Consider the following 17755-nt stretch of genomic DNA (forward strand, 5'->3'; position numbering starts at 1 on the left):
AAAACATTTAAAACTTTATGCAAAGGAAACTTGCTTGTAGCCGTCATTTCTTACTGTAGCTCTAGACCTAGATTCCCAACTGTTGATGGAGATATCTCCTAATTATTTTACACATCTCTCCCAAACCAAATTTACTATAATCTTATCTAAGCTCTATTGTTTTACTAATAATACTAGTAATCTTTATTCCAGTGACTCAGGTCAAAATCTCATATTATATTTGCAGACATTGTAGATTTCATCTTTAGGAATTAAATGTGAGTCTCTTTTATATCTTCCATGTTTCTTTTTGAACATATGGAATACAGCTATAATTGTTTTAATATTCTTTTCTGCCAATTCTAACATCTCTGTCAGTTTTGGGTTCAATTGACTGATTTTTCTCTTCATTATGAGTCATTCCTTTGTGCTTTTGCATGTCTGGTAATTTTTTGATTGGGTGCTGGATATTTTTGTATTTATAAATATGCTTGAATTTTGTTTTGGAACACAGTAAAACTATTTGGAAAATGTTTTGATGCCTTTAAGATTTGTTAGATGAGGCCAATAACTTAATCTTACTACTGAGGAAAGACCTTTTTGAGTACTCTACCCAATGTCTCAGGAATTACGAAGTGTCCAGTTTCGCTGATAGGAACAGGCACCATTCTTGGTCTCTGTGAATACTTGGTATCATTCTCTCTAATCTTTTTGAGTAGTTCTTTCCCTATCCCTGGGTACTTTCCTCATGTACATTCAGGGATTAATACTCTCCTAAATACTTGAAGAGGACTCTCTCTGCAGCTGTCTGGAGTTCTCTGTATAGCTGTTTCCTTTCTAGTATTCTGATCTGCAAACTCTAGCTACTCCATTTTTAAAAAACAATCACACGTTTTCAAGCCTGCATAAACTATAAAGAATAGCAGAGTTTTCTATTATGAAGGGGTTAGTTACTAAGCGATTGAATTATAAGCTTATATGGAAGGATTGTTTTAGTACAGAAATGGACTAAGAATTTAGAGATGAATCATATCACACAGTTATTAACATTTTTCTAGATTTATTTAGCAGTGTCATAATTTCACTTTTATATTTGAGTATATGATTATTTGATTAATGTTTTCTACCCTCACTCCTCTGGATTATAGGCTCTACAGGGGCAGGTACTTTATTTTTCCCCTCTTGTTTTGTGTCTCTAGTATAAACATGGAGTTTGGCACATGTTAGGAATTTTTAAAGTTTTTAATTTTTTTTTTATTTTTGAGACAGAGTCTCACTCTGTCACCCAGGCTGGAGTGCAGTGATGTGATCTCAGCTCACTGCAACCTCTGCCTCCCGGGTTCAAGTGATTCTGCTGCCTCAGCCCTCTGAGTAGCTGGGACCACAGGCACACACCACCACACCCAGCTAATTTTTGTATTTTTAGTAGAGACAGGGTTTCACCATGTTGGTCAGAATGGTCTCAATCTCTTGACCTCGTGATCTGCCTGCCTCGGCCTCCCAAAGTGCTGGGATTACAGGCGTGAGCTACCATGCCGGGCCACATGTTAGGAATTTGATAAATATTTGTTAAGTAAATGAATGAATAAGTGGGTGATTTCTGCTTTACATGATGGAAGGCTAGGTAACTAACCAAACTGAAAGCTGAAATTAGAGGAAACTGCAAGATTGCTTTGAATCAAAATAGATAAAAAACAAAGATTTCCAGAACACATAAGGCAATTGGGGGAAGACCAAGTAAAATCTAAAAATAATTTACTTTTGTGGGGTTACTGCTTTACAGGTATCTTATATTGGAGAAGGCATCAGATGAACTTGTTGAACGAAGTCACATTTTTAGTAGCTTTTTCTATAAATGCTTGACAAGAAAGGAAAATAATTTAACAGAAGATAATCCAAATCTTTCGTAAGTTAATCCTCTAATGTACTTAAGTTTTAAGAGAAAATATACTATTTTTATGCACCTAGTAAAGTGGCTTCTTCATAGTATTTCCTAGAGTAGGCAGTACTACCATTTGTGCAGGTCCTGGGTCTGTTTGCCACGAGAGCCATTTCTCATTCTTCCACTGTTTTGCTGCCCGTGACAGGGAGGCTGACACTTGCAGTCTGCATTTCCAATTGCTTGTCCCCGGGGGAAATCCTGGAAGTTGGAGGGCAAGGAAGAAAGCAGCTAGGTTATTTCTTCCCTACTCCCTTTGCACTGGGAAATGATTCTGACAGTGGCTGTATTTCCTCTGTGAGTCCACCTCTCACAGGACAGTCCTGCTATAACTCCGGCTTCCATCTGGAGGTACTGCTTCTTCTCTTTGCCCTCTACCCTACAGGTATAGCAGTTTCCTCCTCTGCTAATCTTTGGCTGTCTCACTGTCCCCATTTTTGGCTTTATGTTTTTTTGTTTTTCTTTTTTTGTCAATGCTGTAGCCAATTTCCTGCATTACATTCTATGTGTTATATAGGGTTGTTTTTGTTTTCCTGGTTGGACCCCCAATGACAGACTATTTAATTAAACCTATGCTACATTATATGAAATACCATATTTGTTTGCATAATGTAGCTGATTTTTGCCCAAGTATTTTTTTGGTTAATACTAAAACTGTGGAGCAGTGGCTAGGGATAGGCAAAAAGGAGGTATTTCATAGACAGTAGAAACTTGTATAGTTGTTGCAACATAAGGCATTTCTCCCCTTTCCCCATACTTAACAATTTGTATGATAATCTGAGTAGACTCATGATAAAACTGAGTTATTGTTATTTTAAAAGTTAACGTAAACATTTCTCTACTGTTTTACAATTTACAATTCCATTTATTGACATTATTTCAGTTTTTCCTATCATGACGGTACCTTTTGATAGGGCATATAAACTGTATCCCAGTTTTTCAGATGAGGAAGCAGTCTAATGAAGATTAATAAATTTTACTTAAGATGAACAGCTAGTGAATGGCAGAACTGGTTGGTACTTAAATCTTTACCTTTTAACTTCTAATCCAAAGTTTTTATTGTACTAGATTGCTTTAAAAAATGGCTATGAGAGTTTGATTCATCTCATTAAAATAATAGGAATAATAAACAAGTTAGAAGAGGATTAATGGATAAACTGCTTGAATTTGATATATTGTTGGAGAAAGAGGGTAGGAATAGAGAGACTAATTAATATTTATTGAGTGCCTGCTAGGAACTAAGACAGTGAACATAAAGTTATTTGATTCTACAGTATTATTGTCATTGTCTTTATAAATTGAAGCTTAAAGAAGTTATATAAGTTTTTCAAAGTTGGATATAGCTTTCCAGTTTCAAAGTTCAGCTCTTTCTGTTGTTCATAGTGTTGTGACTGTATAATTAATGGTCTAAATTGGGACACTTGTGAGAAAAATAGGAGGCTCTGTCAGTGGGTACACTAGACAACGAGTGCGTATACCAGGGCTTTCCTAGACAGACTGGGATGTATGATCAGCTCCATTTTTAGAGTCTTTATAGGTCTAGAATTTGTCCTGATGGACAAGACCTGCCAGGATCAATTAAGGAGAAAACTGCAATTTGAAAATATTTCTGATAATCAGGGCTAGTGGAGAGGGATGTATGGAAGGGGGAGATTTATTAAATAAATTAGATAACATTTCTGATGCTCTCCTGTTCTGTTTTATGTATGCAGATTTAATGATTGGTACTATGCACTTAATCTCATGTTTTATTTTAAGATTATTCAATGTAGAGATTGTGAATTTTGTATACTCACCTTCCTACTAAGGAAATGAAAGTAGATAGATTCTGCTATATTACAGAGTTTTTTCAAAAAACAGATATTATGTACCTGATTATTATGTACATAATAAATATAAAGTTACGTGAGTGGCATCCTCTAGGGTAAGATGCATAAGATACTAACATACACATGCACACGCACACACCATGCACACGAATGTGTGAATACTAATGCTTGGTCTGTTAAGCATTCACACAACTTGATATATCAGACCGAGCATTAGTGTTTACACAAAGAATCTCTACAAATCAGTTTTTAAAAGTCATCAGAGCAGCAAGAGATATGAATTTTAATGGCCAATAAATCCACACCAAAAGGCTCAAACTACTAGTGTTAAGAAGCCACAGCTTCCTTACTATACTTTATGAGATCCCGCAAGATCTGGCTTCTTTCCATCTCCTTAAACTCATCTCATAACATTGTTTCCTCTCGTTTACCATACTGACGTTCAACCTACCTCCTTTCCACTTTCAAACGTGCTGACCTCTTTCCTATTTTCTGCCTGAAACAACTTATCCTGGCATTTAAAAAATTTGTTTCACAGCATGATCTCTAATCATTTTATTCGTTTGTTTGCTTCTTCATTTTCTGTTTCTCATTTGAAGCTACATGAAGTTAGGGACTTATCTGTCTTATTTTCCACTCTATCCCCAGTGCCTTGTTCAGTGCTTGGAACATACTAGGAACTCAAAATACGAGATGATAACAGTGCCTGTTATTGATTACTGAGATAACTGTTGGACATTTAGTTGAAGGTTTTCTACACAGGAACTGAGAATAGGAGATTATGTTTGGCCCCTATATTCTGCCCTATCCTCCTTGCCTCATTCTATGTCTAATACATTCTCAATCAAATAAGGTTAGCATAATCAGGAAATGGACCAAATACCAATATAAAACCAGATGTCTGTCCTTAAGATTTTCAAATAGAAAACAAATTAACAGACTACGCACTAGTTGAAAGTAATTGTTTATAGTCATTATAATGGTTGGGTCCTTCTGAAATGAGAAAATTCAATAAACATATGACTTTGATTTTTTTGTGTGGTTAATCTTCCACATAGTGTCTAATTGCTGTCAAATCTTTTAGCTCATTCTGGATCCTATGTTACTCCTAATGTTTACCCATATGGTTTTGTTTAAATATTACTCAGATGAACAAGATGGGGCAATGATTTCAGTTTCCTGTATGACTTGATAAAAATTATATAAGAACGTAATGGTTTGCCTTTTTTCCCCCTGCAATAAGAGTTCCATCCAAGGGACTGAGCCAGAAGTCACATATCACCTTTATCGCCCTGTTAAATGTCATTTTCTTCCTTCCTAAAACCTTTCTTTTGACAGTCAAACTTGGTTTTGTATCCTTCTTTTTTAACTCCCCTGATTAGGTAAAGAAAATAAACTAGTGTTTGTGTGTATGCAAGCCAACCCTGTTCAAGGTGGCTGTATCAGATGCTTTCATAACGGGGTCCCCAGCCCCTGGGCTTCAGACTGGTACCAGTCCATGGCCTGTTAGGAGCCAGGCCACTCAGCAGGAGGTGAGCGAGCATTACCGCCTGAGCTCTGCCTCCTGTCAGATCAGTGGCAGCATTAGATTCTTACAGGAGCACGAACCCTGTTGTGAACAGTGCGTGTGAGGGATCTAGGTTGCGTGCTCCTTATGAGAATCTAACTAATTCCTGATGATCTGAGGTCCCTGGAAAAATTGTCTTCCACAAAACTGGTCCCCGGTGCCAAAAAGGTTGGGGACTTACTGCTTTACCGTAATTCCTTTGTACCTCTTATGACATATTTTAGTTATTTGTTATAGTTTTTTCTGCCCATATTAGATTATGAATCCTTCTAGGGCAGTGTAGGTGACTTTCATTATTTGTTTTTAGGAACCTAATACATATTTGTTGAAGAAATAAAAGGAAAGATGGATGAGTAGTAGGTACCTTTAACGTTGTCCTGTAGTTTCCTTGTGTATGAAAGGAAGGGAGATGAATTTTATTTTAAAGAATCTGAGAATAAAAGCCTCATTTTTTTCCCTCCTCCATTAAGATTTTTAATTCAATTAAATTAACTGATTAATTTATTTTTTAGAGATGGGGTCTTGCCTCGTTACCCAGGCCAGAGTGCGGTGGTGTGATCACAGCCTCAAACTCCTGGGATTAAGCAATCCTCCTGAGTAGCTGGGACTGACTGTTGGTGTATGTCACCACTCTGGCTAATTTTCTTTATATTTTTAGTGACAGAAGTCTCACTATGTTGCCCAGTCTAGCTTTGAACTCCTGATCTCAAGTGATCCTCCCACCTTAGCATCCCAAGTAGCTGGAATCACAGGCATGAGCCACCACACTCAGCCCACTGAGTTTTAAAACCTCCCTAATGACAGATATAACAGTTGGAGAATTCTGTTAAGGTTTAATGACAGTGTTTTATATCATGCCTAGCTGGAGCTAAGCAAAATAAACAGATTTAACTGTGTTTATACTAAGTTGCACAGCAGGTTTTGGAATCTAAAAAGCATTTAATAAATTGCTGCCTTATTCTGTCCATTTCATTATTGTTTATAGTTATTAAATTTAAGAATAACCAGGAGTTACTATAAGGGGATACATTTATAATGTGTTAAATATTATATATCTTAAAGACGATGACTAAATAAACTAAATTTAAGATATTACAGTATATAAAAATGGCTCTTGAAGTCCCTGACTTAAATGAAAAAATTTTTACATATCTTTCATATTCTCAGAATGGCACAGAGAAGACATAAAAGAGTAAGAACATGGACTCGTCACATAAACATTTTTAATAAAGATTACATCTTTGTACCTGTAAATGAGTCGTAAGTATTTCAGATTATTTAAGAACGTATTGGAAAGAATTCAGAAAAAAATTGTATGGTGTTTTTAGATTCAAAATCAGTAAAAATTATGGGCACATACATCTCAGGTATTATTTTATTTTATTTTTTATAAAAGTAGCTAAGGCAATGAATTCCTTATCTTGGATTTTGGTTTGACAATGGTTATGTTGTAAAAGTAGTGAAAAAAAAAAATAAAGTGACAAATGACCACAAGACTATAATGACTGAGACATTGAATGTTTTTTTGTTTGGATTAAGGAAAAAATTTTCTAAATAAAAGAAATATTTTTGATTGAATCTTCAAATACTTAAGAAAACAAACTGTTCGGCTGGGCGCGGTGGCTCAAGCCTGTAATCCCAGCACTCTGGGAGGCCGAGACAGGTGGATCATGAGGTCAGGAGATCGAGACCATCCTGGCTAACACGGTGAAACCCCGTCTCTACTAAAAAATACAAAAAACTAGCCGGGCGAGGTGGCAGACGCCTGTAGTCCCAGCTACTCGGGAGGCTGAGGCAGGAGAATGGCATAAACCCAGGAGGCGGAGCTTGCAGTGAGCTGAGATCCGGCCACTGCACTCCAGCCTGGGCGACAGAGCGAGACTCCGTCTTAAAAAAAAAAAAAAAAAAAAAAAAAAAAAAAACTCTTCAAGCACCAATACGAAAAAAATAATGCTATGAGTCTATTTATTAAGGCAAGTCCTTAATAGGAAACACTGATTGTATGAAAGTAAATTAAATTTGAATTACTCATCTGTTACCCTAAATAGTGTTACTTATGCCTTGGTAACTCTGGATATTTAATTAGTGTTGGTATGTATGCTCTATGTTATAATGAGATATCACAGTGGATGTCTTCAAAATTAATAGGAAATATTATTCTCACTTGCTCAGATGTATCTCTAGAATGTATTATATGTTGTTTAGACTTTGCATGGTATTAAGATTGTAGTTCTTTTTCCACAGGTCTCACTGGTATCTCGCAGTCATTTGTTTTCCCTGGTTAGAAGAAGCTGTGTATGAAGATTTTCCACAAACTGTATCCCAGCAGTCCCAGGCTCAGCAGTCCCAAAATGACAACAAAACAATAGGTGACATCCATAACGTAGATGGTGTTTTTAATAATGATGACAATAATATAATGGTTACAGGCAAGCAAATGAAGTTAATGGTAGTGTAGTTATTTATTATCATTAAACCTACTTTAGCAGGATGAATAAAAAATCTGAAATTTGTAATGATAGACTCATGTATAGACAAAATATAATTCTGAAGTTGTATTCTTATATCAAGTTTTATTATGGCACTTAAAAATTACTACTTATCGATCTTATGAAATATTTCAAACATACAAAAAGTATAACTAATATGACCAACATCAATACCTGTTTCACCTGGATTAAGAAATTAAAACTTTTCCGATATAATAATAATAATCTCCTCTGTGACCACTCCCATTTCACTTTCTTTAATCCAGAAGTAACCACTACCCTAAATTTTATGTTTATTCCATAATGTATGGAATAATATGTACTATTATTTCCATTGACATTTTTTGCTTGTTTTAACTTAAAAAAATTGACAGATAAAATTGCATGTATTTACTATGTACAACATACTTTTTTTTTTTTTTTAAGAGATGTTGTCTTGGTGTAGTGCAGTGGCTCAATTATAGCTCACTGCAACCTTGAACTCCTGGGCTCAAGTAATCCTCCTGCCTTACCCTCCTGATTAGTTAGGACTACAGGGTTGCACCACTTTACCTGGCTTATTTTTAAATTTTTTCTTTTGTGAAGATAGGATCTCACTATGTTGCCCAGGTGGGTCTGGAACTCCTGGCCTCAAGCAGTCCTCACACCTCAGACTCCTAAAGTATTGGGATTACAGGCGTGAGCCACCACATGTGGCTACAGCATGATATTTTGAAATATATATACGTTGTGGAATGACAAAATCTAGCTAATTAATAGTATTATAACATTTTAAAAAATACACTAGGTTTGCTAACATGACTAAGAATTCATGCCATTGATTTCCAGGCAATGCTTGAAATCCCCCGTTTTTACTTAATCTAATTTCTTGTAGACTCTATTAATTTGGTTAGGTAATATAGGATCTCTTATAATTCTTCCACGAGTTTTCTTACAAGCCAGAATCTAAAGTAAATAAGCCTACTTTCTTTGAGAAAAAAGTAACAAAATTAAGTGTTTCATAGCTGTAGCCTAGGCAGTAAGCTGATTGAAAAATAGCTGTTACCATTAATACTGGCCAAAACTGATGTGGGGAAAAAGACAAACTGATGAAGCAACTGATTATGTTTAATTATCTTGAAACCTCTTAAGCCTGAGATGTGTACTTACACAAAACTGTATGGTCATAGTTAGAAGCACCATTGTTAGGCAGATTAACTAACTACCTTCTGCATTAAATAGCAGACATTTTGATTAATGAGCTGTTTTTGAATATTATCTTTTTATAGAGAATTTGCTTAGCTAACTGGTATTTCAGATCATGGCTCTGGGGTTTACCTGTTATTTGATAACAGCCAACTATTGTCAGTTTTATCTGTTGATTGAATTTTATTCATAACATTGATCATGAAAAAAATTAAATCTCAAGTATTTTTACTGTACATCCAGTAACTGCATGAAAATTATAATTTTAAGCTTTTCTAAGTTACCTGTATAAAAAATACAATAAACATTCATAATTGCTTAATTATTTCTAACTAGATAATGATCTACATACTACTTCGACACTGTCTTTGAGTGCAGAGGATTCCCAAGTAAGTGTGTTCTTCACAGATGGGAAGGAAGAAAACTCATGAATATAATAATGTTATCTATAAAATAGAGCATAGCTAGGTGGACTCTACTGGCCCATCATTAGATTGTGCTGCTTTGTGATTCTTTTGACAGTTTTTGTGGGACTGGGGAAGAGAACAAAATACATTATTATTCTTATATCTGTTTAGCTTGCTTTAACTTTCTAGATTATTTAGTAGTTTATCTGATGTTCATCTTGGTTAACTACTTTTCTAATTTCTAAGGATCAGATTTACTTTTATTCTTTTTTATGTCAGTAATTTTTTGAACTTAGGTAATTAATCCTTTTAAGCACATTGTATATTCTACTTTATTTTCTTTCTTCCTTTTTTTTTTTTTTTTTTGTGATGGAGTCTTGCTGTCACCCAGGCTGGAGTGCAGTGGTACCATTGTGGCTCACTGCAACCTCCCCCCGCTGGATTCAAGCAGTTCTCCTGCCTGGCCTCTCAAGTAGCTGGGACACAGGTGCTCACCAGCATGCACGGCTAATTTTTGTATTTTTTTTTTTTAAATAGAGATGGGGTTTCACCGTGTTGGCCAGACTTGTCTCTCACTCCTGACCTCAGGTGATCTGCCTGCCTGGGCCTCCCAAAGTGCTGAGATTAGAGGCGTGAGCCACTGAGCCCTGCCAGAAAATTCTTTGTAAAAATCATTCAAGGTAGACTCAAAGTGAATCCGTGTAACTCCTTAGGCTAAAACAGTTATCATTAACTCTTCTTTATTTGGCGCTCCAAACTGATCTGCATAGCCTAGGTTCAGTGTTCTAAATTGATTAAGATTGCCATTTAATGATTTTTTTTTTTTTTGCATGTACAAATAGCAGCAGACTCCCTGGCACAGGCCTATGTCTTTACTGTCACTGATATGAAGTGTCACTTCTTACGGAGGAAGGTTTCCTTTCCTGCTGTCACAGTGGCAAAACAGGAGCATTCCTTCTTGCCTCTAGGGCCAGATTTCTCAAATTAAGTTTGTTTGGGTATTCATTCTGAGACACAGTTCATGATAAGCAGGATTCCAAGGCAATTAAGTTGGGCAAACTTTGTATACTCTTTCTGTCTTAGAGAGCCATTGTGTATATTAGAATAATAAAGGCACTGAGAAGGTCTGCATTAAATAAATCTGTTTAAGTTTGGTCTGTGGTTTCTCAAACTTATGAAGAAAACAAATAACATCAACAAAACAAAATTCCCTATCCCTTTTCCCTTATAGATTAAGGTTAAAGTGATAATCTTAACCTAATATAGATTAAGGTTCTGCATCTTATGCTTCAAAGGGAAGAAATGTGTTCCTACTGACATCATAAATTGGCGAATGTATGTAAAGACACATTAAATTAACTTGTTTATCTTTGCTTAAGATAATAACTTGGAATGGAAGTAATTAAAGTTCCAGATTGCCTTTTAGGACAAGTTAAAACTCCTTAACTACTTGAGACTGCATGTAAAAATATATAGCCTACTGTTTTAGCAGTATAATAAAATCAATACATTTGTGGAAAATAAAGTTAGCTCACTTTTGATGATGAAAATAACTATTATTTGACATTTTAATTTCAAAGTTTGAAACACTTTAAAGGAGTAACTGAATAGTAAGTTATTCAAAATAGCTTTAATTGCAGTCATAAAAATTTATGTTATTTCAGAGTACCGAGTCGAATATGTCAGTACCAAAGAAAATGTGTAAAAGGTAGGTACATGCTGTAATAAATAATACAGTTTTTTGAGGTATTTAGATATACTTTGTATACAAGTGTGTAAATCTTGATTTTGTTCTTTGCTTTTCATAGGCCATGTATTCTTATACTAGACTCCTTGAAAGCTGCTTCTGTACAAAACACAGTTCAGAATTTACGAGAGTAAGTAATGACAGTTTTACCATTCAGTCTGTCATCTAAATCCTCAGTAATTTTGAAGTTACCTTCAGAATTATTGAAAAGACTATATCAGGAATTATATTTTATTATCTATTTCAACAAGCCTTATAAATTTAATCAGTAATATCTTTAATTCTGTTAATATTCAATATTAATATTTCTAAAGGATTATATTAAAGGTAAATTCAGAATTTGTATTCATAATTGAACAGAAAGTATAGTTTTACAAAGAAGCATTGCATTGATTATCAAAAGTACCACTTTAGAAAAAAGTAGGAACTCTTTCACATTTGTATCATTATGTGTATGTATGTGTAATTTTGTAATTTACTGTAGTACTTGGAAAAAACTAACGATGAAACTTTTAAAATGATTTCCTAATTTCCTTTATTGAGTTGTGAAAGTTGAGTTGTTGAAAAAAGTCTAGCTTTATAGTTTGAAAATCACATTACATATTTTCTTTAAAGTAGCACTTGAGAGCCTCAAAATGTAGGTTGCACTGGTAAAATTCAGTCTGGAAATTTGGCTTGAGACAGCACATCTGGCAACAAATGTTTTTCCGCCTTTGTGAAAATGTTGCATACTGATAAAGAGATTTCTACTTTAGTCACTTTATTTGTTGATTATTTCAGGTATTTAGAGGTAGAGTGGGAAGTTAAACTAAAAACTCATCGTCAATTCAGCAAAACAAACATGGTGGATCTATGCCCTAAAGTTCCTAAACAGGACAATAGCAGTGATTGTGGAGTATATTTATTGCAATATGTGGAAAGCTTCTTCAAGGTATGTGAAGCTATAAATAAGTTTTAAATTCACGATTACCACCATGCAGTCATAAGTTACTGAGTGTAATAGTCTGTTCTCATGCTGCTAATAAAGACATACCTGAGACCGGGTAATTTATAAAGGAAAGAGGTTTAATTGACTCACACTTCAGCATGGCTGGGGAGGTCTCAGGAAACTTACGATCATGGTGGAAGGGGAAGCAAACATGTCCTTTTTTACATGATAGCAGCAAGGAGAAGAATGAGAGCTGAGCAAAGGGGGAAGCCCCTTATAAAACCATCAGATCTCATGAGAACTTACTATCATGAGAATAGCATGGGGGAAACCGCCCCCATGATTCAGTTACCTCCTACCACAGTGGGGATTATAGGAACTACAATTCAAGATGAGATTTAGGTGGGAGCACAGCCAAACTATATCACTGGGCGAGCAAAGAGGCAGGTAAATGTTACAGGTAATCAAGATTTTTTTTAAAGAGAAATAAATAGAACCACAGGTGATCCAGATACTGTAATTAACAGATAAGAACTTTAAAATGATTTGATTAATAGGTTAGAGAAGATAAAGCCAAAGATGAAACAAAATGGATGAAGACATGGAGTATACAAATAAAAGAAAAAATCAAATAGATGTTCTAGAGCTGAAGATGTGTAATGACATATCTGAAATTAAGAACTTATTGGACAAGTTTAATAGAGGACTAGATACAGTAGAAGATAGGATTAGTGAAATTAAAGGACAATAAAGTATCCAGCAATAGCCCAGAGAGAAAAAAGAATGTAAAGAAGAGAACAGAGCTTAAGAGACAAATATGAAACAGTATAATTTACTGTTTGAAAGGTATAATTTACATGTTACTGGAGTCCCAGCAAGATTGGAGAGAAAGAGAATAGGGCAGAGACAGTATTTTAAATGAAAATTTCTAAAATGAAAAGATCTGTTTATTCAAGAAGCTCAGAAAACTATAGCTGGAGAAGTACAATGACAAACATAGGTGTTATTTTCTAGTTCACAGAGACTTTGTAGGAACTGTAGCAGTATTAAAAATGAAATTTTAAATAGCAAGGAATCACTCTTTGCTTTTTGAACTGTCAGCTCATTACTTCAGTCATTACCACTATTATTTACGAAGATGGGTCTAGTAGCAGGATGTCTTTGACCAGAAGTCGGCTTGGAGGATGCGTAATGGTACTTAGAAAGCATGAGAGTTATAATATGCAGCTACAACTTTTTGATGTCTTTAATATGAGAGAGGAAGGATAATATATAGTAAAATACAGTACACATTTTGGAAATCATTAAATATCTATTATGTTGGGTTTTTTTCTCCCTTTTTTATTCTACACTAGAACTTCATCATCGGGTGTCAGGTTCTGGCCCTCTCATAGCCTTTCCAAATAGATTTGATTTTGTGTTTCGAATATCCAGATTGCCTTATTACATAAGGTATTCTGAGTTTGTTTCTTACGTAATTCTACTTTATATAGCCCAGTCAATAGAATATACATCTAATACAGGATGAAGCACCATGTAAGATTCCTGGGAAAAACCTCAAAAATCTAAGCCTTGTGTTTTGTAAATTTGGTGCACTAATATAAGATAGCTTAGATTTAAAACATGGGCTTAAGGCAGATTGCTCAAAACCTATGGGACTTTGTAAGTAAGCCCTAATAAAAATAGTATTACTTCTAATAAAAATATTGGCACAGTAATTCTCCACTAGCATTTGCTCCTGGACTCACAATCAGTCCATCCTTTCAGCCATACACCCTGGGCTCTTAATTCCTTCTTCAAGATGTAAGTCCTTCTTACCTCTGGCTTCTAATAATTTTATCAAGTTTATAAACATATGCTAAGGATAGCCCTTTTCAGAATTTTTTTTTTTTTTTTTAAACACAGGGGGAAACGTCCTGTGGTTGCAATTTGCGATTTCCTGGTTAAGCTTAACATCATTGAAACAGTAGTGATTCTTGAAGCCATAAGTCAGCTATTTCTTACACCGAAAGAAGGCACTTGGCAGGATTTTCCATTTTTAATCTGAGATTTTTCATTAACTACTAAGGCTTTCTCTTTAATATTTCAAAATCTTAACATGTTGGGAAAAGTTGTGATAAAACCAACTTCATTCTGAATCATTCTTTATTTACCAATTCTGTTTGTGCTAATTCACTTAAACATACATTGTAGCAGAACAGAGTATTTAATTTTGATATTTAGAAGTTAGCAATTTGATAAAAATGTTCTAAAATTGATTGTGGAAGTGGTTACACTGTGAATATACTAAAAATGCTCAATTGTATGCTATTGGTGAATTGTATTATGTGAATTATATCTTAATATAATTGTTATTTTAAAAAAGTTAGCAATTTGTCATTTCTTACAAAAATGAAGTTAAAACAAATTTGAAATTACGCTGCTAAAGTGATTGCACTCTTTTTTTCCTCTCATTAGGATCCTATTGTTAATTTTGAACTTCCAATTCATTTGGAGAAATGGTTTCCTCGTCATGTAATAAAGACCAAACGGGAAGATATTCGAGAGCTCATCTTGAAACTTCATTTACAGCAACAGAAGGGCAGCAGTAGCTAGTTAATCTGTACAAACATGACACAGATGTTCTCTAAGATTACTGGAAAGCCTCTTACTAGCATTTGTGTTAGCCAGCTCACAGAGAAGAAAATAACTTGCAGTAGTTTTATAATAAGTCATTGGAACATTATTTAAAATACATAGGATATATTATTAGAATTGTTGGGATCTTATAAATGGAGTGGGAATGGGGGTGATACGGATAAACTTATTAGATATAAATTAAAATTTTATAAATATTTCATATTTTTCTGAGTAAATATGCTTGGATTATGCAATAGCATATGTAATATGGAAATGTTTTGTAGATAATAAAACTTACATGATCTGTACTTCCACATGACTGGGTGTTGAGGGGAGTGAAAGCCTCCCTGGTGCCAGCCCCAGTGCTTGTCAAATTTGTTGGCAAGTCACATCATATTGTAATTCTGTTCTTTGCAGCTCAAGCATGCAGTATGAATACTGTGTATTTTTTAAAAAAGAATTTAGTATCAAGGTTTCAGAAAATGCCATTTATGGCATCCCTTCTGTATGTAACAAAAAGACATTCTTAATGTTAGGAAGATTATAAAAATTCGCTCTTTTAAAGTGCAGCTTATTATTCTCAATTGCTAAATGCGATTACTCTGCTCTTTTTTTTTTCATTTCTTTTGATGTCATATGTGAGCATCCTGTAATTTAGTTCATTTGTTCAGGGTAAAATCTGAAACAAAAAATTTTACCTGTGCAAAATAGTTTTTTAAAAATTATCCATGTAGCTCAACTTGAGGTACTGCTATATAAATATTCACTCTTACATTATCACGGAATTTATGTATAATTTCTGTAATATAGAAGATAAAATTGATGTCCTCATAACTTTAACAAAGAAAACCCTCAGTCCTATTTATTAATGGTTAGAATTAAATATATAATTTTATAGCTCAATTTACCCAGTATTGATTTGCAAAGCCAGATTGCTCTTACTGCTTTTATATTTTTAAATTGTAGCTTTTAGAGACCTATGATCCTCATGGAACTTAATTTTTTATTAAATATTCAGGTAACAGTTCTGAATTCATGTGATAATGGTGGCATTGTGTATGATTAAGCACTTCAGAACTTTCTAATGTTATCAGGAGTATTTTGAGGGAGATATGATTATATTGTATTTTCTCAGATAAGAAAAATGTTTTTTAACAATATTATTTTAATCTGTTTTAAGCATCTCTTAGATTTACATTATAACTATGTAAAGCAGTGAAGCAAAGGCAATTTAAGATAAAGCTAGAAAGTCTGAACATTTTATTTCAAAATCATATGAATTGAGGTTGTCACTTAAGCCTCAGTATTCTTAGCTTTTGATTTTGTCGCTATCTTTATATTATTAAAGATATTTGTCTTTTGGATATTTCATATAAAGATGGCTATAATTACATATTTCATTCCCAATTTGTGTGTGTTGGGGGGTACTTTTAAAGGTGACTATTGTTTTGTACATCTAATTTTGGGAAAGCAAGTCTGTAAGTCATCTTGTGATTTCTTAATGTTTTTGTTTGTATGTTTTTCAAAGATACCACTGTCCTTTATCATGTTTTGAAGATTGTTTAAAATTCGTTTTCCTAAATTAATGTGCAAATAATGTTTTGAGGATATCAGTGTTTTATATTAAACATATTTCCAATTCATTAAATTGAGGTGTAATTTTTTTCCTTAAGAAACATGAGTTACTGTTAGAAATAAATTTCCAGTTGTATGCTGCTCTGTGTATATCGTGAAATTGATGCTTATATTAATTTTTCCTCATAGTTTAACAAGCATATAGTTTGAGTGTCATTTCAGTTCAGGGAAATTATTTTAACATCTACTACTAGCAGGCATTTTGCTAGGCACAAAAAGTGAATGATAGCTTTTGTTCCTGAGTCATTTATGGACATGTGAACATTTTAAATATTTTCTGGTAAGAACAACCATAGAGTTGCTTTGGGAATGCAGGAGGGAGCTCAGCCTAGAGGGGTGTGTGTGTGTGTGTGTGTGTGTGTGTGTGTGTTACTGAGGCGGTAGAGAGACAGGGGGCTGTTAGTGAACAAAGCAAGCCTTCCTCGAGAAGATAATATTATTTTAAATTCACAGCTCCTAGGATGTTACAAAAAAAAAAAAAATAGAAAAAATTAGCCAGGCGTGGTGGCGGGCGCCTGTAGTCTCAGCTACCAGGGAGGCTGAGGCAGGAGAATGGCGTGAACGCGGGAGGTGGAGCTTGCGGTAAGCCAATATCGTGCCACTGCACCCCAAAAGAATGAGGAGATCCCTGGGCGACAGAGCGAGACTCCGTCTCAAAAAAAAAAAAAAGTTATTTAAATCATATCCAATCACCTAATTAGGACTTTTAAAAAGTTTAATACCTTTTGAAATCAACTTATTTTATGCCAAGAGGAAAAATAGGTTTAGACTTGGCATATAGAACCCATCCTTAATCTTGTTCCAGCCTATATCCTATTCTCATCTTTCCATTGTCCTCTACTTTTGCAGTTGTATAAAAGTATTCGTTCATGCATTTAGGGTACTTCCCTCTGCAGTCTCTTGTAACTAAGCTTGTCCCTGTGGAAATTTGGAAACTTAGCCCATGCATTGTTAAGAGGCACAGTTCTGTGTGTATGAGGCTTCTGTCTGCTTCTGTGGCCTGCTCCCACCCAGATAGTCTCTTCTGTTACAACTTCGTGCATCGTTCTTGGGGGCTGGAAAAATCGGAGTCAGGGCTTCTATAAAGACTCCAGATGAAGATGTACTTTACTTGAAATTGTTATTATAACACTGTTTCCTGTGCCGTGTTTCTCTACAAAGTAAGCCTGGAGCCACGTTTTGGACTGTTGTCCCATGAGTGTGAATGTCACTTTGAACCCAAGACTACAGATGCTTGTGTGGAGTGGGGGTTGTGACATTGTACCTCCATACCTTTTCACCACTTCTTGTGAACTTTATTTTTTCAAAATTGAACTTAAGTGTTACCACCCCTACACCTACTCAAACAATAATTCATTCCCCCTCCTGCTCCCCTGTAGCAATTCGTATATACTTCTCTAATTACTGTTTTATATTACTTGTATACACGTT

At 34.7% G+C, this 17755-nt stretch overlaps 1 protein-coding gene across 2 annotated transcripts in view; it reads left to right on the plus strand.

The window, feature by feature from the left end:
- The window catches only part of SENP7 (SUMO1/sentrin specific peptidase 7), a 200810-nt gene extending 184405 nt beyond the window's left edge, over nt 1-16405 (plus strand). For both annotated transcript variants that reach the window (XM_011999888.1, XM_011999889.1), the window contains 8 exons: nt 1763-1885; nt 6482-6574; nt 7559-7683; nt 9325-9377; nt 11060-11103; nt 11204-11272; nt 11923-12073; nt 14528-16405. In XM_011999888.1, coding sequence (XP_011855278.1) covers nt 1763-1885; nt 6482-6574; nt 7559-7683; nt 9325-9377; nt 11060-11103; nt 11204-11272; nt 11923-12073; nt 14528-14665 — 796 coding nt within the window. In that variant the 3' untranslated portion in view covers nt 14666-16405. The remainder of the gene's footprint in view (nt 1-1762; nt 1886-6481; nt 6575-7558; nt 7684-9324; nt 9378-11059; nt 11104-11203; nt 11273-11922; nt 12074-14527) is intronic.
- Nucleotides 16406-17755: the final 1350 nt, after the last annotated feature.

This window comes from Mandrillus leucophaeus, unplaced genomic scaffold, assembly GCF_000951045.1.
Source record: "Mandrillus leucophaeus isolate KB7577 unplaced genomic scaffold, Mleu.le_1.0 Scaffold608, whole genome shotgun sequence".
Taxonomy (NCBI): Eukaryota; Metazoa; Chordata; class Mammalia; order Primates; family Cercopithecidae; genus Mandrillus; species Mandrillus leucophaeus.